The sequence below is a fragment of the Meleagris gallopavo genome, chromosome 5 (genome assembly GCF_905368555.1).
Source record: "Meleagris gallopavo chromosome 5, MGAL_WU_HG_1.1, whole genome shotgun sequence".
In the NCBI taxonomy this organism is placed as follows: Eukaryota; Metazoa; Chordata; class Aves; order Galliformes; family Phasianidae; genus Meleagris; species Meleagris gallopavo.
In genome coordinates, this window is record NC_139408.1 from 11,806,257 (window position 1) to 11,828,437 (window position 22,181).

At 39.2% G+C, this 22,181-nt stretch overlaps 1 protein-coding gene across 4 annotated transcripts in view; it reads right to left on the bottom strand.

Annotated features, from left to right (window-relative positions):
• TPH1 (tryptophan hydroxylase 1) overlaps positions 1-22,181 on the bottom strand; it is a 267,702-nt gene that overhangs the window by 157,700 nt on the left and 87,821 nt on the right. For all 4 annotated transcript variants that reach the window (XM_085224252.1, XM_085224250.1, XM_085224249.1 and 1 more), the window contains one exon: positions 20,756-20,792. In XM_085224252.1, the coding sequence (XP_085080378.1) occupies positions 20,756-20,792 (37 nt within the window). The remainder of the gene's footprint in view (positions 1-20,755; positions 20,793-22,181) is intronic.

Below are 22,181 nucleotides of genomic sequence, written 5' to 3' on the forward strand. Positions count from 1 at the left end.
AAGTCACAAACTCCTCTTCCAGGTTTCCACTTTCTCAAGGACAGCAGTTAGGAGAGACCCTACAAGGTGACTCTTAATCAAAAACCTGCCTCCAATTACAATTATTGCAGTTATGATTCCTGAGTGAACCTATTAATCAAAGTTCTCTGCACAGCAAGATCTTTAATCTGACATAAATCCTTTCAAGTCACCTCCAAACCTGGGAATAAAACCAATTTTCTTCCTCCCAAATAATTTCAACAATAGCCAAAACCCTCCCTGCCTGCAACAAAACACGTGTGCTCTCATTCATAATTGATATACCATTTCTGGGCCAAACTTGCGAAGCTTAGCTTCCACCTCTGCTGACACTGCTGCTATCAAGTTGCAAGTCCACACTTAGCCACATTTATCACTGTCATGTCAGCATCAACAAATTCAAATGTGAACCAAGATCTTGCCACATACAGCCCTGTACAAATATAGGAGAAAATAAAAGGCATGTTGTCTGCCCCAAGAAGCCCGTGAACTACATCTAGAAAGGAAACACATCTGTACCCAAGCTTAAAATCATGTGGAGCAGGTACACTCTGGAGTGTGCAAATCCAAACATCAAGGGAGAAAACACAGGCCTCAATGCAAACACAGCACCTTAGTGCTTCTTTAAAAATCTTGCCTGTGGTATTATTGACATGGATCTTGCACTGAAGACATACATACAGAATTTGAAATAACTTTTTTCGAGTGTCTTAAAATAGATCATGAATCAACAGAACCAGCAAAGAGAACCAGAAGTTATGTATACACGAGTAGCTTCACATATGCTGGACAAAGCCCTGAAAATTCATAACTGAGATAAAACGTAGAACAGATCCCTGAACAGTGACAGCTAGTGTTGAGCAAGCCAATGCACTTGCTGCTGCAGTAGGGTTTGCCCTGTGTGTTTTCTGACCCTAGCAGTGGTCACACCACCGCAACCAGCCTGCTCTGCAGGCACTAAGTTATGCAATATGCAACTGTTTTCTGAATAGCTTACTATCAGCAAATCCACCCACACTTGCCTCAGAGCTCACCACAGAATTTCCCAGCTTAGGCACAGCAAAAAGCATCAGTTACAAGGATCACCTCAGGACACTGTGGTTTGGTATGGAGGACACAGTTGGCTACTCTTGTAGCCACACATTGCTGCTTGTCTGCCTTCTCAAACAAGTTGCCTCCTTTAGGCAATACACCTCAGAGTGACAGGCAACAACAGAAACACCCTGAGAAGCATTTGAGCCTGAAGGAAGAACAGGGATGCATTTTGTAGTTTCCTGCTAGCATATTAATTTTGCAGGTCTTCCCACACTCCCAGCAACATGCAGAAGCCATTGCTTACCCCACACCGTGGGCCCACAGCCACCCTCTGCCAACAGAAACCTTAGTTTGGAAAGATCAGACTACAATTTTACTGCTGATGTATATGGGATAATATTGATGAAAAGCATCAAATCACTACCCTTAACCCCCCAGAGAAGACCACGTACCATAGGCGAAAAGGGAGGAACCATGATGGAGGCCTCACATCACCTAAACACCAGCACCTGGAACAAGATCTGCTTCTCACACACCTCAGCTCAGCGTTGATCCAACTGATTTCTTTCTTTGAAACTACCACAGTAGCGATCAACCTCGTTGCAAAGCTGCTTCAGACACCAGCTCTGGTACTTCTTTTGACATACACGCCAGCTCAGCACCTGGTGCTGTCAGCAGGGCAGCAGGGAGGCTGCCCCAGCCGATTCCAGCTCATGAGGCACAGACCAAGTCTCACCAGGCCCCTAGTAAATAGTCTCCCTGTCTTCACCTCAGACCATGAGCTTTGCCAACTTATTTTCTCCCCAGCACTGCTGAGGAGCGGTTAGCCAGACCTCAAAGGCTACCCACTTCATATTGGGCACATCAAGACCATGCTGTGGCCAGATGATCCAAAATTTAAACTCTACTTACACTTACCTGGAAAGAAAGAGACTGGAATTAGACTCAATCTGAAGATATACTGAGTGCTATCATGAAACGGCTGACTTCCCCACCAGACCTCCTACTGCTGTATTGTCAGACAGTGCCCATCAGACTCCATATCCCCCAAATACACAGATGTGAGGTGCCACGAAACTCACAAGTTGGATGGGCAGAAAGACAAAAGAACTGAGCTAATATGCAATGCTACTGTTGAGTTTTCTTTCGCAAAACAAGGTTAACAAGAAAAAAGAATTGCTGTCCCTTTCAGATCAAAGGAAGATGCAGGACAGCAAAAGATCTCCCTTAGAAGCACATTACATGACACTAATTACAGAATGTGACTAAAAGCCTCCTCAAATTTTTTTACTGTTCCTGAGACATTCTCCACTGTTTTGATCCCACCGGAATTTGTACTTTTGAAATGAATCTCAAATAACCACTGAAAAGCCATGCCACTTGATACTGAGGCATGCAGTGTTTATTTGCAATACAAAAACAGATCTCGACTGTAGGAAAATACAGCAAGTAGATACACGTATTATTAAGCTGCTTAATCACTTTTTTAAACCAGAAGATAATACAGAACTTGCAATCTTAAAAAAAAAAAAAAAAGGCACCAAAGTCAGACTGGGCTTAAAATTTTTCTGCCAGTGATCAACATCTAATATAGTTTCCTTATCAAAGTGATATTATCCATGAAATTTTAAGAACTATCAGAACATTGTTAAACAGTACTTCTTCACAGCCCCCACCAGACAGATCTGAATATTAAACACATTTTGCAAGGATGGGAGATGAAGTTAAGGGAAAGTTTAAGGGTATGCCTCCCCAAATCATACAGCCCCACACCAGTGCTTCAGGTCACAGTGTAATGCAGGAATAGATACATGGGAACCAGCATAGGCCTGTACATTCACACAGCATTAAGCAGCCTCCGGAGGGGTATCTGCTCAGTTCTGAAGCAGGAGAGTTGGGCAGCCCAGCGCACCTCACTAGGCCTCACTGATTCCTGGAGACAACTTCAGCAACAGCCAGAGCATCCTGGAACTGTACTTTATTATGTGAAGTGACACCTTGATAGTGAATGAGCTGCAGGAAGCACTGGAGATCTCATTTTTATTTTTATTTTTTTTCCCAGGAAAAAATCAATCTTTAGGATCAAGCCTAACTCTGGTATTTCTACTATTTATATGGAATCAACATGCTCTGCTCCATGACTAGAGCTTCCAGGGACTCTTCCATGCTGCTAATTACTAATAAAATAGTTTATGTCAGTGCATATAAACTACCAAAAAGTGCTTTCATCTACACTGAAATGCAATTTCAGAAAAAAATGAGTATGGAAATGCAATTCATTACACTGCAGACTCATATTGCTCTGTTACACAAGAAGTACTGGGCAATCAGATTTTTTGCACACTTCTTTGAAATTACCTAAAGACCCAAAGGTATGGAATAAAGCAGTTCCTCATCTCTGACACTGCAGGAGGACTCTGGAATTCATGCTAAGTGGTAATGGAAACAAATTAAAAAAACGCATAAGAAGAGCTAGTAGAGAAAAGCAAAAACTGCTTGTCACATGGCCAACACCACAACACAATGTTTCCAACAGTACTAAGACCAACTATAAGGAACAGATTGAGAATACCCAGCTCTCTAGGCTGTTTTGCATTCCACGAATCCCTAAGCAAAGTAATTCTAATATTTTACCACTAAAATAAAATGAGGAGCTTTTCCTGAGATTCCTTCACAACAGAAGAATTCTAACACTGATCATGTGACAGCACCAAATCTCATTTTCCCCTCATCACAGAGCTGCTAGCTGGAGCAAAAAAGCCCCAAAAGTGAAGGGGAAAACTATTCATTTATCAGTTTGCACTGCCACATCCCCTGACCTATTTTATTACTAAAAATAGTCCCTCTTAGGTCACTGCTGCAAATTGAATTCTGCTGCTTCATTGCCCACTGCAATCTCATGGAACTGCATGCTGCCTACACACAAAACACTAAGAAGGTTGACTTATTCACTGCCAAAGATGCAGCCAGTCTTCTCATTTTGACAGAAAGAAACAAATCATTTTCCATGTTAAGTGAAGTATGTTTCTCTGCAATGCAGTTTAAGCCCAACTCCAATTATTTATACTGCAATTTCAATACAAGTATAAACGCTTGGTGCAGCTTCCTTTTTGTTCATGTTTGCAATATGTTATCCAGTAGCCTATTTTGCAAAATATGTTTTCAAAGGTATTCACGTGTGTTTTTTTTTTTAATCAGCAATGGAATAGCAGCCCTAATGATATCTATAGACCAAAAAAAAAAAAACCAAAAAAAAACCAACAGAAAAACACAGGAACAACAGCCAAGTCTCTCTCATTAAGTCCTTTCATTATGACAAGTCCAGGAAGCATGAGACACGAGGCAGTAAGTCAGAATGTGCCAGGTTGAACACATCTTCTTTCAAAAGACCGAGACACTGCATTTGTAATTGTCAATCCAAAGCACCGAATCATTATCACAACACAAAGAAAGCTGGTAAATTCTGACCCAACAAACACAATGCTATTTAAAAGAGGGAGAAGGAAGAAAGCATGAATTTAACAGAGCAAGAACTTACTACAGGATCCTGAAGCGGAAGACTGAGGTAGGTATTACTAACCATTTTATGCATAATGCTAAATAAATACATACACTACATTATGTCCTTGGCACGTTATTTGACAGACAGAGTGTGACTAACAATAGCAATGTGACTTACATCCCCTGGGCTATTAGCATATCTTCATTACTCCAATAGCTTCTCGATTATAAACAAACACAGCCCCCCTACCACCCAAAAAAAAACACAAAAGATCAAAGGCAACAGATGCACTTCATACCAGTTTTCTGCTTAAACTACAGCAAATTCTGGTGGGAACTGCAGATGCACGCAGAGCAGAACCACTGAAACAATGTGCGGCCTCATTAAACTAAGTTCCTTGTTATGTGGTTACTAAGCCAAGTTTCTCACTTCCATCTCTACTAATGCTAACATCTGTCATCTGGGCTTTTATGACAGAGAAATTCCCTCGTTTTCAGGGGACAAAACTCTTGGTTTTGCATGAGGTTCCGCTGGTGCCATTTACTGAGATGCCAAGGGCACTGTGGGTCACAACTTGTGCCTGAAACTCATATCCTCCCCATCTGATAATGAAATAGCTGAAATGCACGTGGCCTATTGCTACAAGGAGAAGTACACAACCTCTTATCAAAGATATCTCAGTTCTGCTCAGAGATGCAAGAAGGCACCAGTCCTGTCAGCCAAGGTACAACTTCTCACTCACTTCACAGAATACTCAATGCAATGCCACCTGTCCAATAACCACATGCTCCACATTTCTTATCGTGGGATAAAAATTATACTCACTTCTGGCTACTAGGTTAAGATGCAGTTACTCTGTTGATATATGTTCGTTCAAAAAGCATTACTCACTTCAGCAGCATCAGGCCACAGGACACAGGCCTGTCTAGCATGAGAACAGTTGTTCTTAAACTTTTTCTATCAACAGAATGCAAGAGAGAGGGATGTTAAGTTACTTACAGAATCAAGACAGGGAGTCCTCATTACTTTTAATGAGAATAAGCATGTTTCGCAGCTTTAGCTAGCGGAAATAATGACTCCTCTCAACATGATGTTCCATCAGACCTTTAGCTCCTCTGAGATGCCACAGCATTACTTGCCTTTGTATTTGTTATGAAAACAAAAAAGAGTTAAGTTGGAGCACTTTTAGTGCAGTCAACCCGCTTAAAAGATACATTACTTCATTCTCTGTTTGAATTCTCCCTGTAATATCTGTTTTATAGCAACTTCCTCTATTAGAAATTCCATTTATAGGAACAAGATATTCTCAGAGATACTATCAAAATACTCTGAGGTCATGTGAGATTATGTAACATGCCAGATAACTAACAAGATTATCAGATAAATGAGGATCAGCACAACAATTAACAATCGCACTTGAGCAACAATGCTCAGTGCAGATGGAAATCAACCATTTGCAGTTGTTCCACAACTGCAGCACATAGCCAAGAGACTATTTGCCTAAGTATTTAATTACCTAATTAATCATATGATCAGCATCTTGGAAGTATCCAAGCCTTCTTGATCATGGTTAATGTCATATACCACAAGTCAAAATGTAATATAAATCCTGTACTTGGATTATTAAGATGAAATCTGTTCAGCTTTCCAAGTTCCTGAATATATTAAAACGTATTTAATAGTGCCATGGAAGCACATAGCCATCAATTTTACAAAGTTCTGTGGGGGAAGAATAGGAAATGTAAACTATTTCGTGCTAAAGATCAAAAACAACATGAAACTAAGACTTTTCAAAATATAATTCAATCCAAACTCTGCAGTTCAACAGAACTAAAAACTTCAACCAGCTCATCATTCAGGCTGGGTTCTGCATGTCACTCTCTTTTGACTGCGGGGAGTTCCAAAATCAAGTCTTTTGTGTTTCAGCATCCAAGAAAATGTAGGACTGTTACCAACCATCTGTTAAGCCCACACCACTCAGAGGTACTAATTAAATTAACTGCCAAATCTTAACTTCTATCACAGTGAATTATAAATTAGAGAAATATGGGCACAAAGACAAAAGAAAAACTTCTTGGAACCTGAACAAGCACTCAAGGTAAGTGAAGTAACATGTGAATGCCTAACTCACTAAGGCATTTTAACACCTACATCTCATTGTGCTTTCCATCCTTGGTCACTTTTGCAAGTGGTAGACTCCTAAGTTCACCAGCTCCAAAGCCCACGTAAAACCAAGCACAGCTCACTGCATCACTGTAGGGTTCTGCAATTTGATCTTCCATTTTGAGCTGGGAAGTCAGTTCTAAAAAAAAATCAGTTGGGGTTGAGCTGAACATGAAGATGCTCCTCGTGGCCAAGAAGTAATGCTACCTTTTCAAGGAAAGAAATATCCTCCAGCTAGATGAGCCTCTGGAACTAGCACTGCTCAGAATACACCAAAAGTGCAGGAGGCAGGCAGCTCACAATCACACTTGGTGATAAAGTAATTAGCTACCATCTCATACTCCCTTTTGAACACCTGCATGCAAATACTAAACCAGCAGAATACCTCTATCCAATATTACTGTTTTGCCTCACACTTGCTCACCCTGTCCCCAGGAAGCATTACTGCAGTGAAGAGACCCTTTGGAAACCCCCACATTTCCTAACACCTATAAAAATACTTGCAAAGTAGCTGCGTGATAGAGATGCCAAATCATCAGTTGCATCTCATCAGCCTGTACATATTTCCGTAGTCTTCAGCAGCTGCAAAATTAAGAATAGCTGTCATAAGCAAAGCACCACTGAAAATGAGAATGTTGGTTCACTTATTCGGGGCTGATAATGGTGTCACTGTTGGCATGTTTGGGCTCTGAAAGGAACACTAATGAGGAAATGGACAAAATTATAAAGGCAGAATAAGGAACATTCTAAAATAGGAACATGAAAATTACTCTCCTTTTAATTTTACACAGAAAATCTGACTAGTCATGACAAAATATGCTTATATGGCTCTCTAGGATGAATTACTTGTTAACTACTAGCAGAGTCATCATTTAAAGTAGCACTGTCAACTCTTCAACATTGCTTCTCACCCTAACCAAATGTTACTATTTTATCAGGTACCAAAACTGTATGTCGTCCTTGCTTCCTCATGACTTCAGAAAGATGCATTTAATATGAAATGAAATAGTATTATTGCAGAATTTTCTATTCTGCTTTTGCTAAAAGCCTGGCAAACCCCAATGTCTACACAAGATACTTTCAGTTCAGAGAAAAGGAGCCTTCTACAAGAATGACAAATTGTGTTTTATCTGAAAGCTGAATTATTTACATTTCATATATGTTTATCCTGTTACATTGCCAAAATATCATTCTTACTTTGTGAACCAGACATAGAAGACCGCTCTAGAATCCACTTACTTCATTCATAAAACATCAGTAGTTGCTATGTAGCTACATGTTCCAAGGGAACTATTTCCCAAGGAGAAACTTGGGAAGTTTCTAACATGCTGATTAGGTGTGTTAGACACATCTATCAGATTTTCTCTATTACTAATTAGCCATGTGGTCAGACCTTGGTTAACCCAAGGTCGCGTCTGCCTCCTAGGGAAAGCCAGGTCTCATAAATCCTTGGCACAGTAGAAAGATTGAAATTTCCAAATAATTTCTGAGCTTCTACTGCTTTCCTTCACTGTACGAAAGGGAACACAGATACCTCAGGAAGAGTCAGGTTCACTGAAAGGCTACCTAACATCCAGAGACAGAAAAATAGCCAACTTTCTCCATCTGATTATGAAAGGTAACTCTGGAAGCCTTTACATAAACATGTTCCTAAAAGATACAGAATTAAATGCTGCTAAACCAGCAGAAAAGCATCAGACAGTTAAAGTACACCTACACACTCACAGGTACATTTAACTGTCCTTACAAGTCATTACATTTGAGCAAAAGGTTGAAATAGTTCTTACGTGGCTGAGGAGTGGCCATGGACAACGTGCCCCATCATCACTGGACCCCTACCAGGGCTGCTAGGACAGTGGAGGGGAAGCTCCCTGCTGCTCTGCAGCCTGCATTTCAGCCCCAGGGCTGTGCTGAGCTAACCCAGCACAAGGACTGCTCAGCGCAAGCTGAAACCACGAACATAAGCTGTAAGTATGAAATCATATTAACATAAACACAGCTCATAGCTGGGATTACATGGACCTGCACGCTCTTCGACATTTGGACCACAGCAAAGCACAGACTGCTGAAAACTTGCCACTTCTGAGAGGACATCCTGACCAATATAATAGATTTTATCTTTTCTGTATCTTCACTATTATTTAAACATTGTATTTTGAATAGTAGAAGCATATCTAAAACAGGTCAGAAATAAGCAGGAACATTCACTGAGATCTACTTGCTACGTATTCAGAGTAGAAGGGGAATTTTGATTTAAGAAGAGAAGTCTCTTAAGGTATAAGCATTCTGGTATAGTTTGTGTCCCTTGTATCTTAGATATCTCCCTTCTCCTCTGGTGCAGCTGTCCTGAAGTAACAGGTTCACTGATGAGGATGGAGAATTTGCACATGCCAGAGACTAAAGTCTTTTACTTAGCTACAGATCTAAAAACAGCCCTAAAATTCTCAAATAAGAAGCATATGAGAAGATTGTCAATTGTGGACATATGTTTCCAAGGGATTAGGATGAAACTCAGCATATTCACTGCCACTCAACACAATTGTCAGTTTTGAGCTCCAGCCTTGGAGACTTAAAGGAATGCACAAAGTCTCTGTAGTGATTACAGCTTTTTTGTTCTTAGGCTTTAATTGCTCACACTGAATTTGCGAGCCAGCATCAAGGCAGAAGCAGAAGATATCTTGCAAAGGGAAGCAATTCTACAAGTTTGAAAGGGACAGCTTCACAAAGCACAAGTTCACAACATATGGAAATAGGCAGCCTCTGAAGCAGGATACTTCAACGTGAGGCACAACATACACTCTAAAATGGAGCATCCATTTTAATTATGATACCTCTAGCTAGTTACCCTTGTTAGTCAGAGAAAAAAAGAGCTCATTTGTTTTCTGTCCTTTAATTTGCTTGCTGGGAAATCCCTCTACTTATCTGGCATGTATGCTGTTTTCCTTGCAAGGAACATGCTAGCATCAGGCGTCAGCCAAGGGAACCAAAGGCCACTGTGACTTCAGTCAACGATTCTGCCTGCCTGCTTCCCTTTTTCAATTCAACATCCCTCACTGGAAAGACTGCGTCTTACCACATGTTAGCTTAACCTTTTGCTAGGTATTCAGAGCACAGCTATAGCGAGCTGTGATTACACAAATTTGTTTTGATTTCAGTGAACGGCCTCATCCAAAACCTGCTCTTAAAAGCCTTTTCTCATTTTTCATTGGCACTTTGCTTTGACAGAATGGAGTTTCCGTTCTTTAGAGTGAGAAGGTGGCAGATGGGAGAAGGAGGAGGACCCAAAGCAGACAGAGAAATATTACACAAGACTCATGCTGAACTTGTCAACAGAACAAGGTTACTTTACTACAGTGCTTTAAAAAAAAAAAAAAAAACTGGCTGCCACTTTACTCAGCAAAGCAAACCTACACAGGATATACAGTAGCATTTCAGCTTTCTTGTTTTAGGGTATCCAGAATTTAGTTATGAAGAATCTTGCATGGCAGTCAGTTTGACCAGCAGTGTCATGTGGAGACAGAGGAAGACTAAGTGTCATCACAGAGATAGCAAACCATCATACCACTCCTGTTACAAATTGCAAATTGGATATAAGCAGAATGAATTTGGATTTATGCCTCCAGTAGGTGGTGAAACGAGTATTAGGGCCAAAAAAAGCTTAAAAATAAGGTGAGTGGTAGAACACAGAAAGGGCATCAAACTCTGATTTCTTTAACTTTTTTTCCTCTTTCAGGTCAATAGAGAAGTTTCAAGCGAACTTTAAGACTACGACTGTTAAGATGAACCCCCCCCAAAATAATGTAAACTGAGAACTATGCTTTTATCTCTAGGGACACTTGCAACTGCCCTCTTCCTGCTTGCTGCTTTTTTGTAGAACTGTACTGCTGGGACTGAAGGACAGCTCCAAGTTAAATGAGCATGTCTAAGGGCTGCATCCAGTACAAATCCTTTCACTACCAACCAAAATATCCTGTAACAGAGGAGACTGAAGTCACATTCAGTGATCCCAAATGAGACCGTGACAGAGCTGTCCAGCAACTCATGGAAGGACACAGTGACTAGTGAGACTTTTCTCCTCCTCTCTACAAAAGAGAGGAATAAAATTGCTAATTTTCTTCCCCAAATACAAACTTCTACTTCTAGGAAAAGGCCAAAATTACCCATGCAGTGAATCTGGATCATTGAGTGCTCTAAATTTGCTGTACCTGTTCAACATAGAGCAGAAACATATGAATTCATATGCAACTGATTTCTAAAATAATCTCATCTGGGGGGCTCAGTTACACAACTCTCCTCAAAGTAAAGGTCACAGCTTTGATCTACTGTATTTCATCAGCAGGAACAGCACCAAACTATGAATTAGTCTTATCAAAGCTAGGGAACAATTTTGAGGGTTCAAGTAAGCCCCTTTTACATCAGTATCACCAAAAATACACACGTTGGCAAAAGCAACAGCTACCAACTTTCTGGTTAATACAACCAAATTCAGCAGCTACATTACAAAACTGTCCTTGCCCCTTGTGCATATGTATGTCTTTTACCATCAGCACATCTCACAGTGATTTTCCCATGTGTTCATTTAGAACTACAATGGGTTGGAAGGCCTTAAGAGATGCGCCTTTCATCTCATTTGATTTAAAAAGACAACCTTGAAACGTTCAGAACTGAAAAAACAGTACAAGAGAAACAGCTTAAGGAAAAAGACATAAAGGAAGTTGTAAGCCAAAGCAAATGTACCTTTTAAACCAAGTGAGCTCCTTACACAGAACTGAAATATTATATGGATTTGTGTTGCTTGTCATCCTGCCCATTTTCTGAGATGTCTCAACTCAGCAAGACAGCAGCTGGTGTCACTGAAAATCAAAAGCACAGAAAAGGCGACCTCTAAAAGAATATCTTCTACATCTATAGTAAAGTATCTGCTTACTTGTTCTATCTCTTGGCAACTCAGATTTGCACTAAGATCATGACAGTCTAAACATCTTGAACACTATTAGCAAAATGCCTAAAGGACGAGAAGGGAAGGTGATTAACAATGTACCTTAACAGAAAAAAAAATAAAAATGTCACGTTTTATTAAGCTAGTGTTCAGAATATGATTCACAAGATAACAAGAACAAGCTCATCAGGTTCAAAATTTGAGTGACAGAAGTTCTTCCTCACTGAGAAAATAGAAACTGAAGTCTTCTAGCCATGCATGTCCTTCACTTATCAGAAAAAGATTGTCTTGCATTACAGAAAATCTCATTGGTAGCAGTACACCGGGGAATAGAGAACAGCCTAATGCACTTTTACAAGGTGAGTAAGAGGAGATTTGAGAATAGCTCATGGATTTTTAAGTCACTAGTACTGGAATCATATAATACCAAAAAGGAGAATCTGCTGTATTTTGCGAAGTTCCTCAGCAGAGCTTGGGTCTGAAAAGCCCAAAGCAAAGGTCATAAAGAACATCAGATGTCACTCTCGCGGCTGGTAGAAGGATTAGAAATTTCACTGTGGCAGATCATTGTGTGAGCCTGCTGAAGATATTTTAGAAAAAAAAGGTTTAGAAATAGCAAATGTATCCTCAACTCAGAGCAAGTGAGTATTATCAATCTGTAAGAGCAGAGTTGTAAACGCAATTTTGTGTCTTTGTATCAGTTGTTGTGGGAGTTTCATCTCTTCCACCTATTGCCTTAGGCTAGTGTTACACACCATCATAATAATTTTATAGCAATCTAGGAATTTTTTCCAACACAAGGCTACACAGTAGGGATATAGTGAGATGCTAAATCTGCACTAAAAGGAAGGACAAGCAAGCAAAGCTGAAACATGAATTCTTGGCATCATGTGAATGCCTTCCTAGAAAACATTCCATTTAGCAAATAAGTGCTGTAATATATGTAAGCAATGTTCAAGCCAAAAATCAATATATCACGTATCATCTTTTCAAGGTAATTAATCCATGAGATTTGTAGAGGAAAGGAGTACTTAGGTCAGAATACTTATTACGCCGTGGAAAATGTCACTATCTGTACTGGAAATCTATCAAAGAGGACTTGTCGTACTATTTGAAAAATCATTAGGGTTTGAGGATGGTTTTTTCTGTTGTTTTTGTTTTTTAAGAACACTGACAGCTACCATCTTTAGCAAGGTTAGATGTATCACATAAATGTTATATACAATACAGGCAGTTGCTCCTTAAAGATTGATAGGCACCAAGAACTTCCAAAGTAGCAGCAGTCTCTCACTTCATTCAGCTTCTTGCTTGCTACACTTATGTTTGAGCTGTGCCATAAACAACTACCACACTTGACCTGATTCCCTTTTAATTTGCTTGATTCACATAAACATATCAATCTTTCTTGTGGTTCCACAAAAGATGTTACATGTGTTGTGCTAAATGTCTCTTAATGTCCCATTAATTGTAGCTTTCTGTCTTCACCTTCTCACTGCTTAAATAAAGCCAATAACCCCAAAATAAAATATTTCTCAAAAATAAGTAGTCATGGTTTAGCCTGGATGCTCCTGAGAGACTCTGCAAGAAGGAGAGGAAAAAGGACAACAGAGAAAAGAGTCTCAAAAGCATTTTGAATTTCAATTACTTTGTTAGCTCCCTTCCATAAGGAAGCATTTGAATGAAACAAGTTCAAAAAGAAAAGTCAAGTTGGCCTAATTGTAAAAGTTACACTTTACTTTTCAGCCCTGATCTGACTTTTCTGTCCTAATCATTTAGGAGATCCTCTCTAGAGCCAATCAGATTTAATCAAAATGTTGTATTTTCACCTTGAAAGTTTGCTCCAGGCTTGCAGACTTGAATGGTGGCTTTTTTTTTTTTTTTTTTTTTTAGAAGAGCTGCATTATTAGTGAAACAATCATGTTTATCAACTAATACTACTGGATTTTCTCTGCTACAATTTCCAGTACCTTTAAGTTCAAAGTCCTATCTCCCAAAGCAGGAAAAGAGAAATAACCTACTCTTGTTGTGGAAAGCTGGAGAAACAATTCCCTGTTCACCTTGTTATACAAGAGCATGCTTTGAGACATGCATTTAATCCTGTGCAATTACAGCCAGCTTTGTAAGCTGTGTCAGGGACACGTGTCCTGTCCCAGGAGCAGCTCTGTTTCATCACCAGCCTTGCTATGTATTCACACAGCAACATCTCTCAGACCTAGGTCACATATATTGATGGGTGCACTGACAGAAAATACTCTTAGTGCTCCATAAAGGATCTGGCTAGTGAATACATGCAAACATGCAGGCAGCAGCCCAATCACTAAGGTTGCTGCACAGCCTGGAATTATCAGTATAGCTCACTTGTGTGTCACTCAGTACTGAAGCCTTCAACCGTTCTGCTGGCCTCGTGCTTTTACTTCAGTGTTCAGTGAGCATTCCCCCTGCATGCTCTAGATAACTCCCTGAAGCTAGACATTAGTTCTTTCCCTTATTCCATTTTATAAATAACAAACTCTTAAATCTTTCTTCAGTGAGAAGGGTGACTCCCTGTTACTGCCATTTGCTTCCTTAAAAATTAAGATAAATATGCCTTGGATATGCTGGATATATTTTTATTCTATTTTAAAGTAATTGCTCCACTTAAAAGCCTCTGAGTGAACAAATATAATGAAATCTAATTTGCTTTCTAAATACTTATATCAATCCTCTGAACCCTCTGATTGAGGAAGGGTTGCATGCATCTGCATGTGGCTCCTTCTCTTCTGATTCTCCACCATTTGCAAAGATCAGGAGGAACAACCATTCCTGTTCACCAATACCTATAAGAAAGGGCTTCCCTCATTCTGCTTCGATGAAATTCTTGCCTAGCATTTGCTGGTTGTTTCCAAGCTTCTCGTGATAATTATCTTGTCTAACTGCTACTCATAGTTCCAGCTGGCTGATTTTAGCTGTCACTAGATGTTAGCATTGCACGCTTACCTCTTACGGGGCTTGATGAAGCACAATTATCCCCATGGATGTGGCACAGTGTCTTGCAAGAAACATAATGACAGCCATTGCACAAGAGCTTAACTCTATACAAACTATGAGCTAGCACCAGGGTGATATGTGAGGTTCACTAAAGGCCTTTTACAACTGGGAGCTTTGTATATAGAAAAATATAATGGTTTTTTCTTTTCTGAACCAGTACCTGGTAACTAAAGGAAATCATTCGGTAAGCAATATGACAAGCATTGCATTATTACCTGTTTATATGCCAAGTGATATAAATCAAGATAGAAACATACAAACAAAGATTAATCATATTTTAAAACTGTCTCTCCGAGGGAAATTGATTCCAAGTATTATTAGTTATACTGCAGTATTAAAAAAGAAAGAAAAAAATATATATATCAGATCCTGTTATGGTAGGTAATACTAAAATACAATCAGAGGCAGCTTTTCTTCCAAAGATTTCACAACCGAAATTGACAAGACACAGAGAGAAGAGAGGAAGGTGAACAAAGCTTTCTGCTGAGTCAGACTGCCCCAAATCATGGAGCACTGGAATGACAAAGCCTGAAGCAGATGGCAGCTCTTAAACTTAGGCTTTAATTCAGACAACGGAAGATGCAGTGCAGGCAGATCTTGTTCTAAGCTCTAGAATTTTCTTGCAGTCTGAGTCTATTTTATCTGGTGAATCTAGTTAGTTTTTGCAGCAAAGCATCCTCCCCTGCCTATGGTCAGTGGCTGTGTCCACTGACTTCAGACAATTTAGTAGATGCAAAACTTTTTTTAGTCACATCCAAGTGCATTTCCAGATGCTCAAGTCAGTATATCTCCACACTTCTCTCCTCATCACCTATGCCCACAAATTTATGAAATAGCTAGCAGCTTGGTTTATCTTAACCTTGGAAAAGAAGCTCAGGGAGATTAGGGAATCAGACTCATGAGTGTAACTTGCTAAAAGTATCAAGAAATCAAACATTTCAAATTCCTTTTGAGCTTCTTTCCTACCAGAAAACAATTCATTTACCTGGATTATGAAATACGCTGTGAAAAAGTATCACCGAGTGAAAGATATTTGAACAGCTCTCTTCAGGAATCTAAATACAACAGCAGAATTGTGGTGTCAGACCTATGCTTAGGTAGGCAGAAAGCACTTGCACATAAGCAGGTACTCAGGTAATTACAGAAGCATGGCAGCTTTTGACAACGAATGGTACCAAGGCAGTCTGTATCTCAATGAGCTATTTTAACAGATAAAGTCACATTAACAGACAAATGACACGCAAAATTCATCCTCTCTGCCAGGGAGCAAATTTAGAAGGCTGACATATAACCCCCATGAAAACGACAACAGCGATGGTTACTCAAAGTCCTGCCAGGTGCCCTTTAATAAGCAGAGAATGCGATTAGTGCAGCAGTGCAAAGAGACAGCATGCTGCAACATGACTCCATGCTGCTCTGCCAGGAATCCTTACAATAGAGACCCTGGCTGCACTGGGATTTTTCATGCATAATAAATAAAGCAATAGAGGATCAGACTGAGGCTCCTTGCTGAACACCAGTGCCCTCCACTGAGTATGCTGGAGTTTCCTCCAAATGTTATGCCAATATGAAAAGTAAGAGAGAATTTATGATTTTCTCTTTGTGACAGCATGCTGAGCACCCCTGGGACTGAATGACTACATCTGCTGCTTCAGAGGGCTGCTGTGAACATCTAAATAATGCTGCCACCACAGCAAAGATCTGCCCAGCAGCCTCTCCCAATTGGTTCTCGCTCTGTCATAGAAGCACACCTTTCACAGTCTGTTACAGTGCTTCCTCCACTGATTCTCTTTACAATAATTTAGCCGGACTCACAAAACTTAACTAAATAATGTGACCTTATTAATAACGAGGCAGGGGCTTCAGCAAAAGAACCCTTCAGCTTCCTCACTCCAAAGCATGGGAGCAAAGCATGCGGGATGCCGCCACTTCCGTGACCACTTCAGGACGCCTATCACCAGTTCATTTTGATCACGTCTGTTTTCCAGTCCATAACTGTTATGTTCTTCCAGCACAACAACATAAGAAACAAACATTAACAGACTTCGCAGTAACTCTAGTCTCTCTAGAGATACTATACACTTTACTCCAGGGGATTTGAAGCACTATCTGCCACTTGAGAGGAGATATGTATTTTTTCGCAAGTTTCCTTGATGAAGAGTGTTATTCTATTAAACTTAGTATTGCTGTGCACTCCAAAATGATGACTTGCAGCTTCAGAGGAACGTGAACACCCATGTCAGGGTATTTACAGCAGTGTTTGCACGTGAGTCACAGATGGGACAGAATCCTGAAATAGAACACATGCTCTGAAATACAGCAAGCACAGCTACAGTAGACAAATCGGAACCTTCTCTGAAAGGAGCTCTTATTTACCAGAAAGTTGAGAAGTAGTTTTAAAAGTATTTTGAAGCCTCCAAGAAAGAAAACAATATAACCCTCAGCGAAAAACAGAGTTCACCACGCTGAGCGTGAAAATGCCAGGAAAAGTCATGCTAGCCATTTCAGGTGGCCACGTTTCCCAACACTTTTCAAGATGCCTTACTAGAAAAAAACTCATCTGAAGAATTTATGTCAGTTTCACAGAAAAATACTTTAAATCCCCAAGTTACCCATTATGTTAGCAGAAAAATTACCAATCAGATGTAGTACCAGGCACTGCACTACTGAACTCATGCGCAAACCAGCTAGTAAACTTTTAAAGTTGTGTTTTGTGTTTTTAAAACAAGTTCTCCCTACACATCCTCCAGCAGTTTTCTTTTAAAAGACTCTTAATATATTATAAAGGTGAGAAAATGATTGAAAAGATGACCAAAAAGGGATATATTATATTTCACCAGATTTTTGGAAGCCAGACTAAAGAAACACCACTCTTGTAATTACTTCAAGGAAGACTAAATAAAATTTATTGGTTTAATTTTTATTAAAATAGCACATCTGCATCTGGGGTGTTTCATGGAGGAATCCTGTCCTGTGCCCCGTGGTTATAGTCAATACATTCCTGTATTTATAGCAGTTGTACATTTGTATGGCTGTTTGTATGGCTTTATTATTTAAGTAGCAGCATTGTATGAGCCACATGTGGCACGTTAAGTGTTCTCTTAAAGGATATTTTTTCTCTTCAATTTTAAAAAATCTTTTCTTGTTTTTTTTTAAAAAGGAAGATCTATTCATAGTGGGGGCAAGTAGGAGGAACCTGATAAGAGTCTTCCCCATAAATAGAATTTTTAACCACATGCTTTTCAGGATAAGAATCAAACCTTCTTACTTATACTTTTCCATTCTTGAAAACACCATAGATTCTCAAACCTGAAAATACTCAGCTTTGTCACTGTGATTTGGTTTCACTCCACGTTTCAATCACTGTCTTAATATCATGACATTCAGTGCTGCAGAGTGCAGCTACGAAACTCAGGCTGAATAGCTGAATTTTCTTGTCCTGAGTGCATGTATAGTTCTCAGCATCAGATGTTTTTCATATGTGAGACGTTACCCAAAATTTGTTAAGCAGATATGTTTTCTACCAAAAATAGGCTGGATCCTATGATGATTAATCCTTGACTGAAGTGAGAAGCACAAGACTCTGTCACATTAAGTAGGGATTTTCCTTTTCACGTAAAAAGTCACAATACTTTCAGGTATTCAAATCAGTATCCCAAGACAACTCCAAACAAGTGTTTTCATTGAAAGTTAGTACATGAAAAGGTATAAATTTCTTCAGTCATAAGCATTACTTATAATTCTGTCACGGAGTTATCTAGATCATCTATTCAATACATTTATAAATAATAGACACATACCTCATCCCTTCTACAACATTAACCTTGTGATCAAATTAAACCAAATTTCTTTCAATTTACCCATGAAAAAGGAATTGGTGCCATTACAATGAAGATAACAACCAAATTTTGCTCTTTTGGTAAGAGGAAGCAAGAGAAGAAAGTCAAATAACTGAACAAACTGGATGCAAACTATATAAAGTAACATGAGAAAAATCACCTGCTAGTTAAGCCCTACGAATCAGTTCATGTGTCCAGCAAGATGACTGGAGCACAGCCTCAGTATTTGTAAAATGAATGACAAATCTAGCTGCTCTATCTTTAAAATGTTTCTGTTTAAAAGATGAGACAACAAAGTAGGTACAAACATTTGTATATGCAACCAGAAATCTCAGCTTGAATATTCTAACATTAAAGGTGTGCATTTTGGTTTACCTTTCACATTGAACCTGAAAGTTATTTCAGTCTAAAAGTCAATCACTCAAACATTACCAATTAAGAGAGAAACTTATTATACAGTTGTCGTAAATAAACGCTGCTTGAATGATAAGTTGCTACGAAACCGTACAATCAAACAGAATTACTTAATGAAAGCTATGTGTGAGAGTAAAATAGCTAACTGCTTTTAACGAAGAGTGACAAGCAATGGAGAAATCCTACCATAAAATGTTCTAAAAAGTCAAGCTTTTAAAAGCGTGTACAAAAGTTCAATTTAAAAATAAAATGTATAATATTACTTTAAGTTCAAAAAAAGAAATATATATTTCCATTATTCTTAGAACAAAAATGACTAGGTTCTAGGACTGATAATTTTCCCATTGAATTCTATGGAAGTAGGGCAAAGCTTTAAAAGGTATATGATGTGATTGTGTGTTTAGAAATCCTACTTTAACATACCTTACTTCTACAATTTCTCTCCTCTATCCATTTTTTTTCCAGAGATTTTAGCCTAAAAGGTAGGAAGCTTAAAAGAACATAAGGAGAGAGAAGGTTGTCCAAACTCAGAGCTTGGCTTTCATGCACTGGAGGAATCTGCAAGCAGTACACTTCACTTCATCAGTTCAGCAAGAAACACAATGCGATTCTTCAGATTACTCTTCATTTGACATTCAGAAGCACCAACTTGACAATTAAGAGATGCAAGTGACACTGAACCAGTAGGGAGACAAAGGAAAAAACTTTTCTTTAAGCCTGTCATATAAATTAACTGGAACTTTAACAAGTTTGATGTAGGGTTTAATTTTAGAGTCATTATTAGAAAATTACATATTATGTATACAGGAAAACTCTTCAGAGTCCACTTAATGAAGCTGATAATAACCAAACCAAAACAAATCAGGATATGAAATGCAGGTTTCCTACCAAATAGCCAGTTTTTGCAGACCTGTCATATTGCACTCAAGAAAATCAAGGGTATTCTTCCTTTAACACCTTAATACATCAGCGATGGCAATCAGCAATGTCTACATGGATGCTGACTGAAATTGAGAAAAAGCTGGTTTCATTTTCAGCTCTGATAAGCACAGTATTCCTCTGCCTCTCTCATCCTGGATGGTTATGCTGACCTTTATTACATATCTGAAAATCCACAGTTAAGAGCTTTTTTTTTTTTTTTTTTTAAACATGTAAGTATAAACAATAGCAATCATGTACCAAGCTTCAGTTATCAACTCATCACATGAAAGCAAGAATCTGACTGTTATTGGAATTAGTATACAAAATTCAGTTCTTTCAGTAACATTAGATTCCTAGTAGTTCTACCACTGTCACAACAGCAGCATTATACTGTGGTCTACTAAAGAACCTACCTAGCATTGATCAAAACACCGAAGACTTTCCAAGCTTAAAAGAACAAAAGACTCAGGATTTTTTTCACTGCAAATTTCCCTGTTAAACAAAGATACTTTTGACAAGCTTAGATGTTACCCCAAATCTGGGGTTTGAATTGTTACATTGGATTGGCTCCATTCTAAAAACCAGCTGAGAATGTATTTTGCTGTTACATCCACCAATCCTCCTCTCACTCCCTCCCTCTCTCTCTCTCCCTTCCCTCTCTTTCTTTCTCTCATTACAGTGGCTGGTCAACAAGGCCATTATTTTCATCAGCACCAGTCAGGCTACAGATTTCTCCTCTTCTTTTCTCCCCACCTATACACTGCTTTTCTTCTCCCAGCTAGTTTGCACAATGCCCTTACTCACTCGATATGTTTGATGCATACATTCCTCTTTCATCTTGTGCTACTTATAAATGAAAAAAAGGTGACAGAATTGATACAAAATCAAGCTACTTACCAACTACTGCCAGATTATGCTCGGAGCCACATGCGATCTGAAAAAGAAGTGTGAATGAATGAAAGAGATTCTGCTTACCAGTATGAAGACAACCACAATTATGACAGGAAATTAAAAATTAACCTGAAACAAAGTACTACCGTTTGTAGGATGTAAAATCAAGGTTGAAGTGCACTCAGTTTTAAAGGAAATTTCATTACATGTCCCACTTGGGGGCTCAGGGACAGGTAGCATGCTTGTTTTTCTAGTAAAAAGACTTTATTTGAAAGACCTAGTCACATTTCAATCTTTGAGAGCTAAGCTGGACACAATCCTGCAAAAACATCATGTCCTTGACAACATCCATTGGAATCAACAAGGCTATTGGAGGGATGGCAGGGATACAGATTAAGCCTTAACAAGATGATAGGCATGCAGAGGCAGTTGGGAATCAAATGGGCGATGAAGAGCTCCATTTCTGTCATCCACACTGTTTTTCATATGATTCCTGTACAACTGCACAGGCTCATTGTGGTAAACAATGAAGACAACCAAAGAAATGCTGTGAAGACATCAGATGTTTAAGCTGCTTTAGCACACATCCTGCAGTATCGTTTGCTGAGCTTCCTCTCAGATCCATCACAAATGATGGTAACACAAACACCTAAGGCAGCCACTGCCCTGCTGCAGGGCTTGTCTCTCCCATCAGGCTCTTTCGCAGTGCCAGTGCTGACACACGTCTGACATAATACTGACATCACCTTACACAAGGTTACTCTACAAAGCACCCTCAAGCTTTTTTTTTTTTTTAAATCTGTATCCACTTCATTGCCTTGCGTCTAGCTGCCAATCACATATTACCAAGCTAGAAGAAAAAAAGTATATTCTATTTCTTGAAAGTAGATTTGCAGTGATAAAATACAAAATAGAAGTATATATTAAGTTACAGAGTTCTTGTCATCTAAATTATATATCATTTTACACATGCATAACTTCATAGGTTGTACTACCAGTGAAACTACGATGACCACCATAGTGTCTGCATTACATAAACCCATACAAGTACCCATAGAAGTTCACCAAACTTGTACTCAGCTCCTTGTTCTTGAGTGCCAGCTGGAAAAAAGCCAAAGCTGGCACACAGATTGTCTCAAGTGATCACGTAACAAATGAATGCTGCAGCCACTACTATGCACCTGCACCACAGCTGCGATGCACAGCTTAGTGCCAGCTTCATGCAGCGTACAAGGAAGGTAAACTAGTTTCATTAGGCTGGAGGTGCTGAGCCAAGAAAATCAAATCACTTGGGAAGATGGAGCTGCAAGTGTAACACAGGTGTCTGATAGCCCCATCTTCAGAAAAATCAAGAAAAGGCTGCAGAAAAAGCAAAGCCTTTGCAATCTTAAGCAGGGTAGCATAAAGCCATCCACCCTGCAGTACTGAGGCA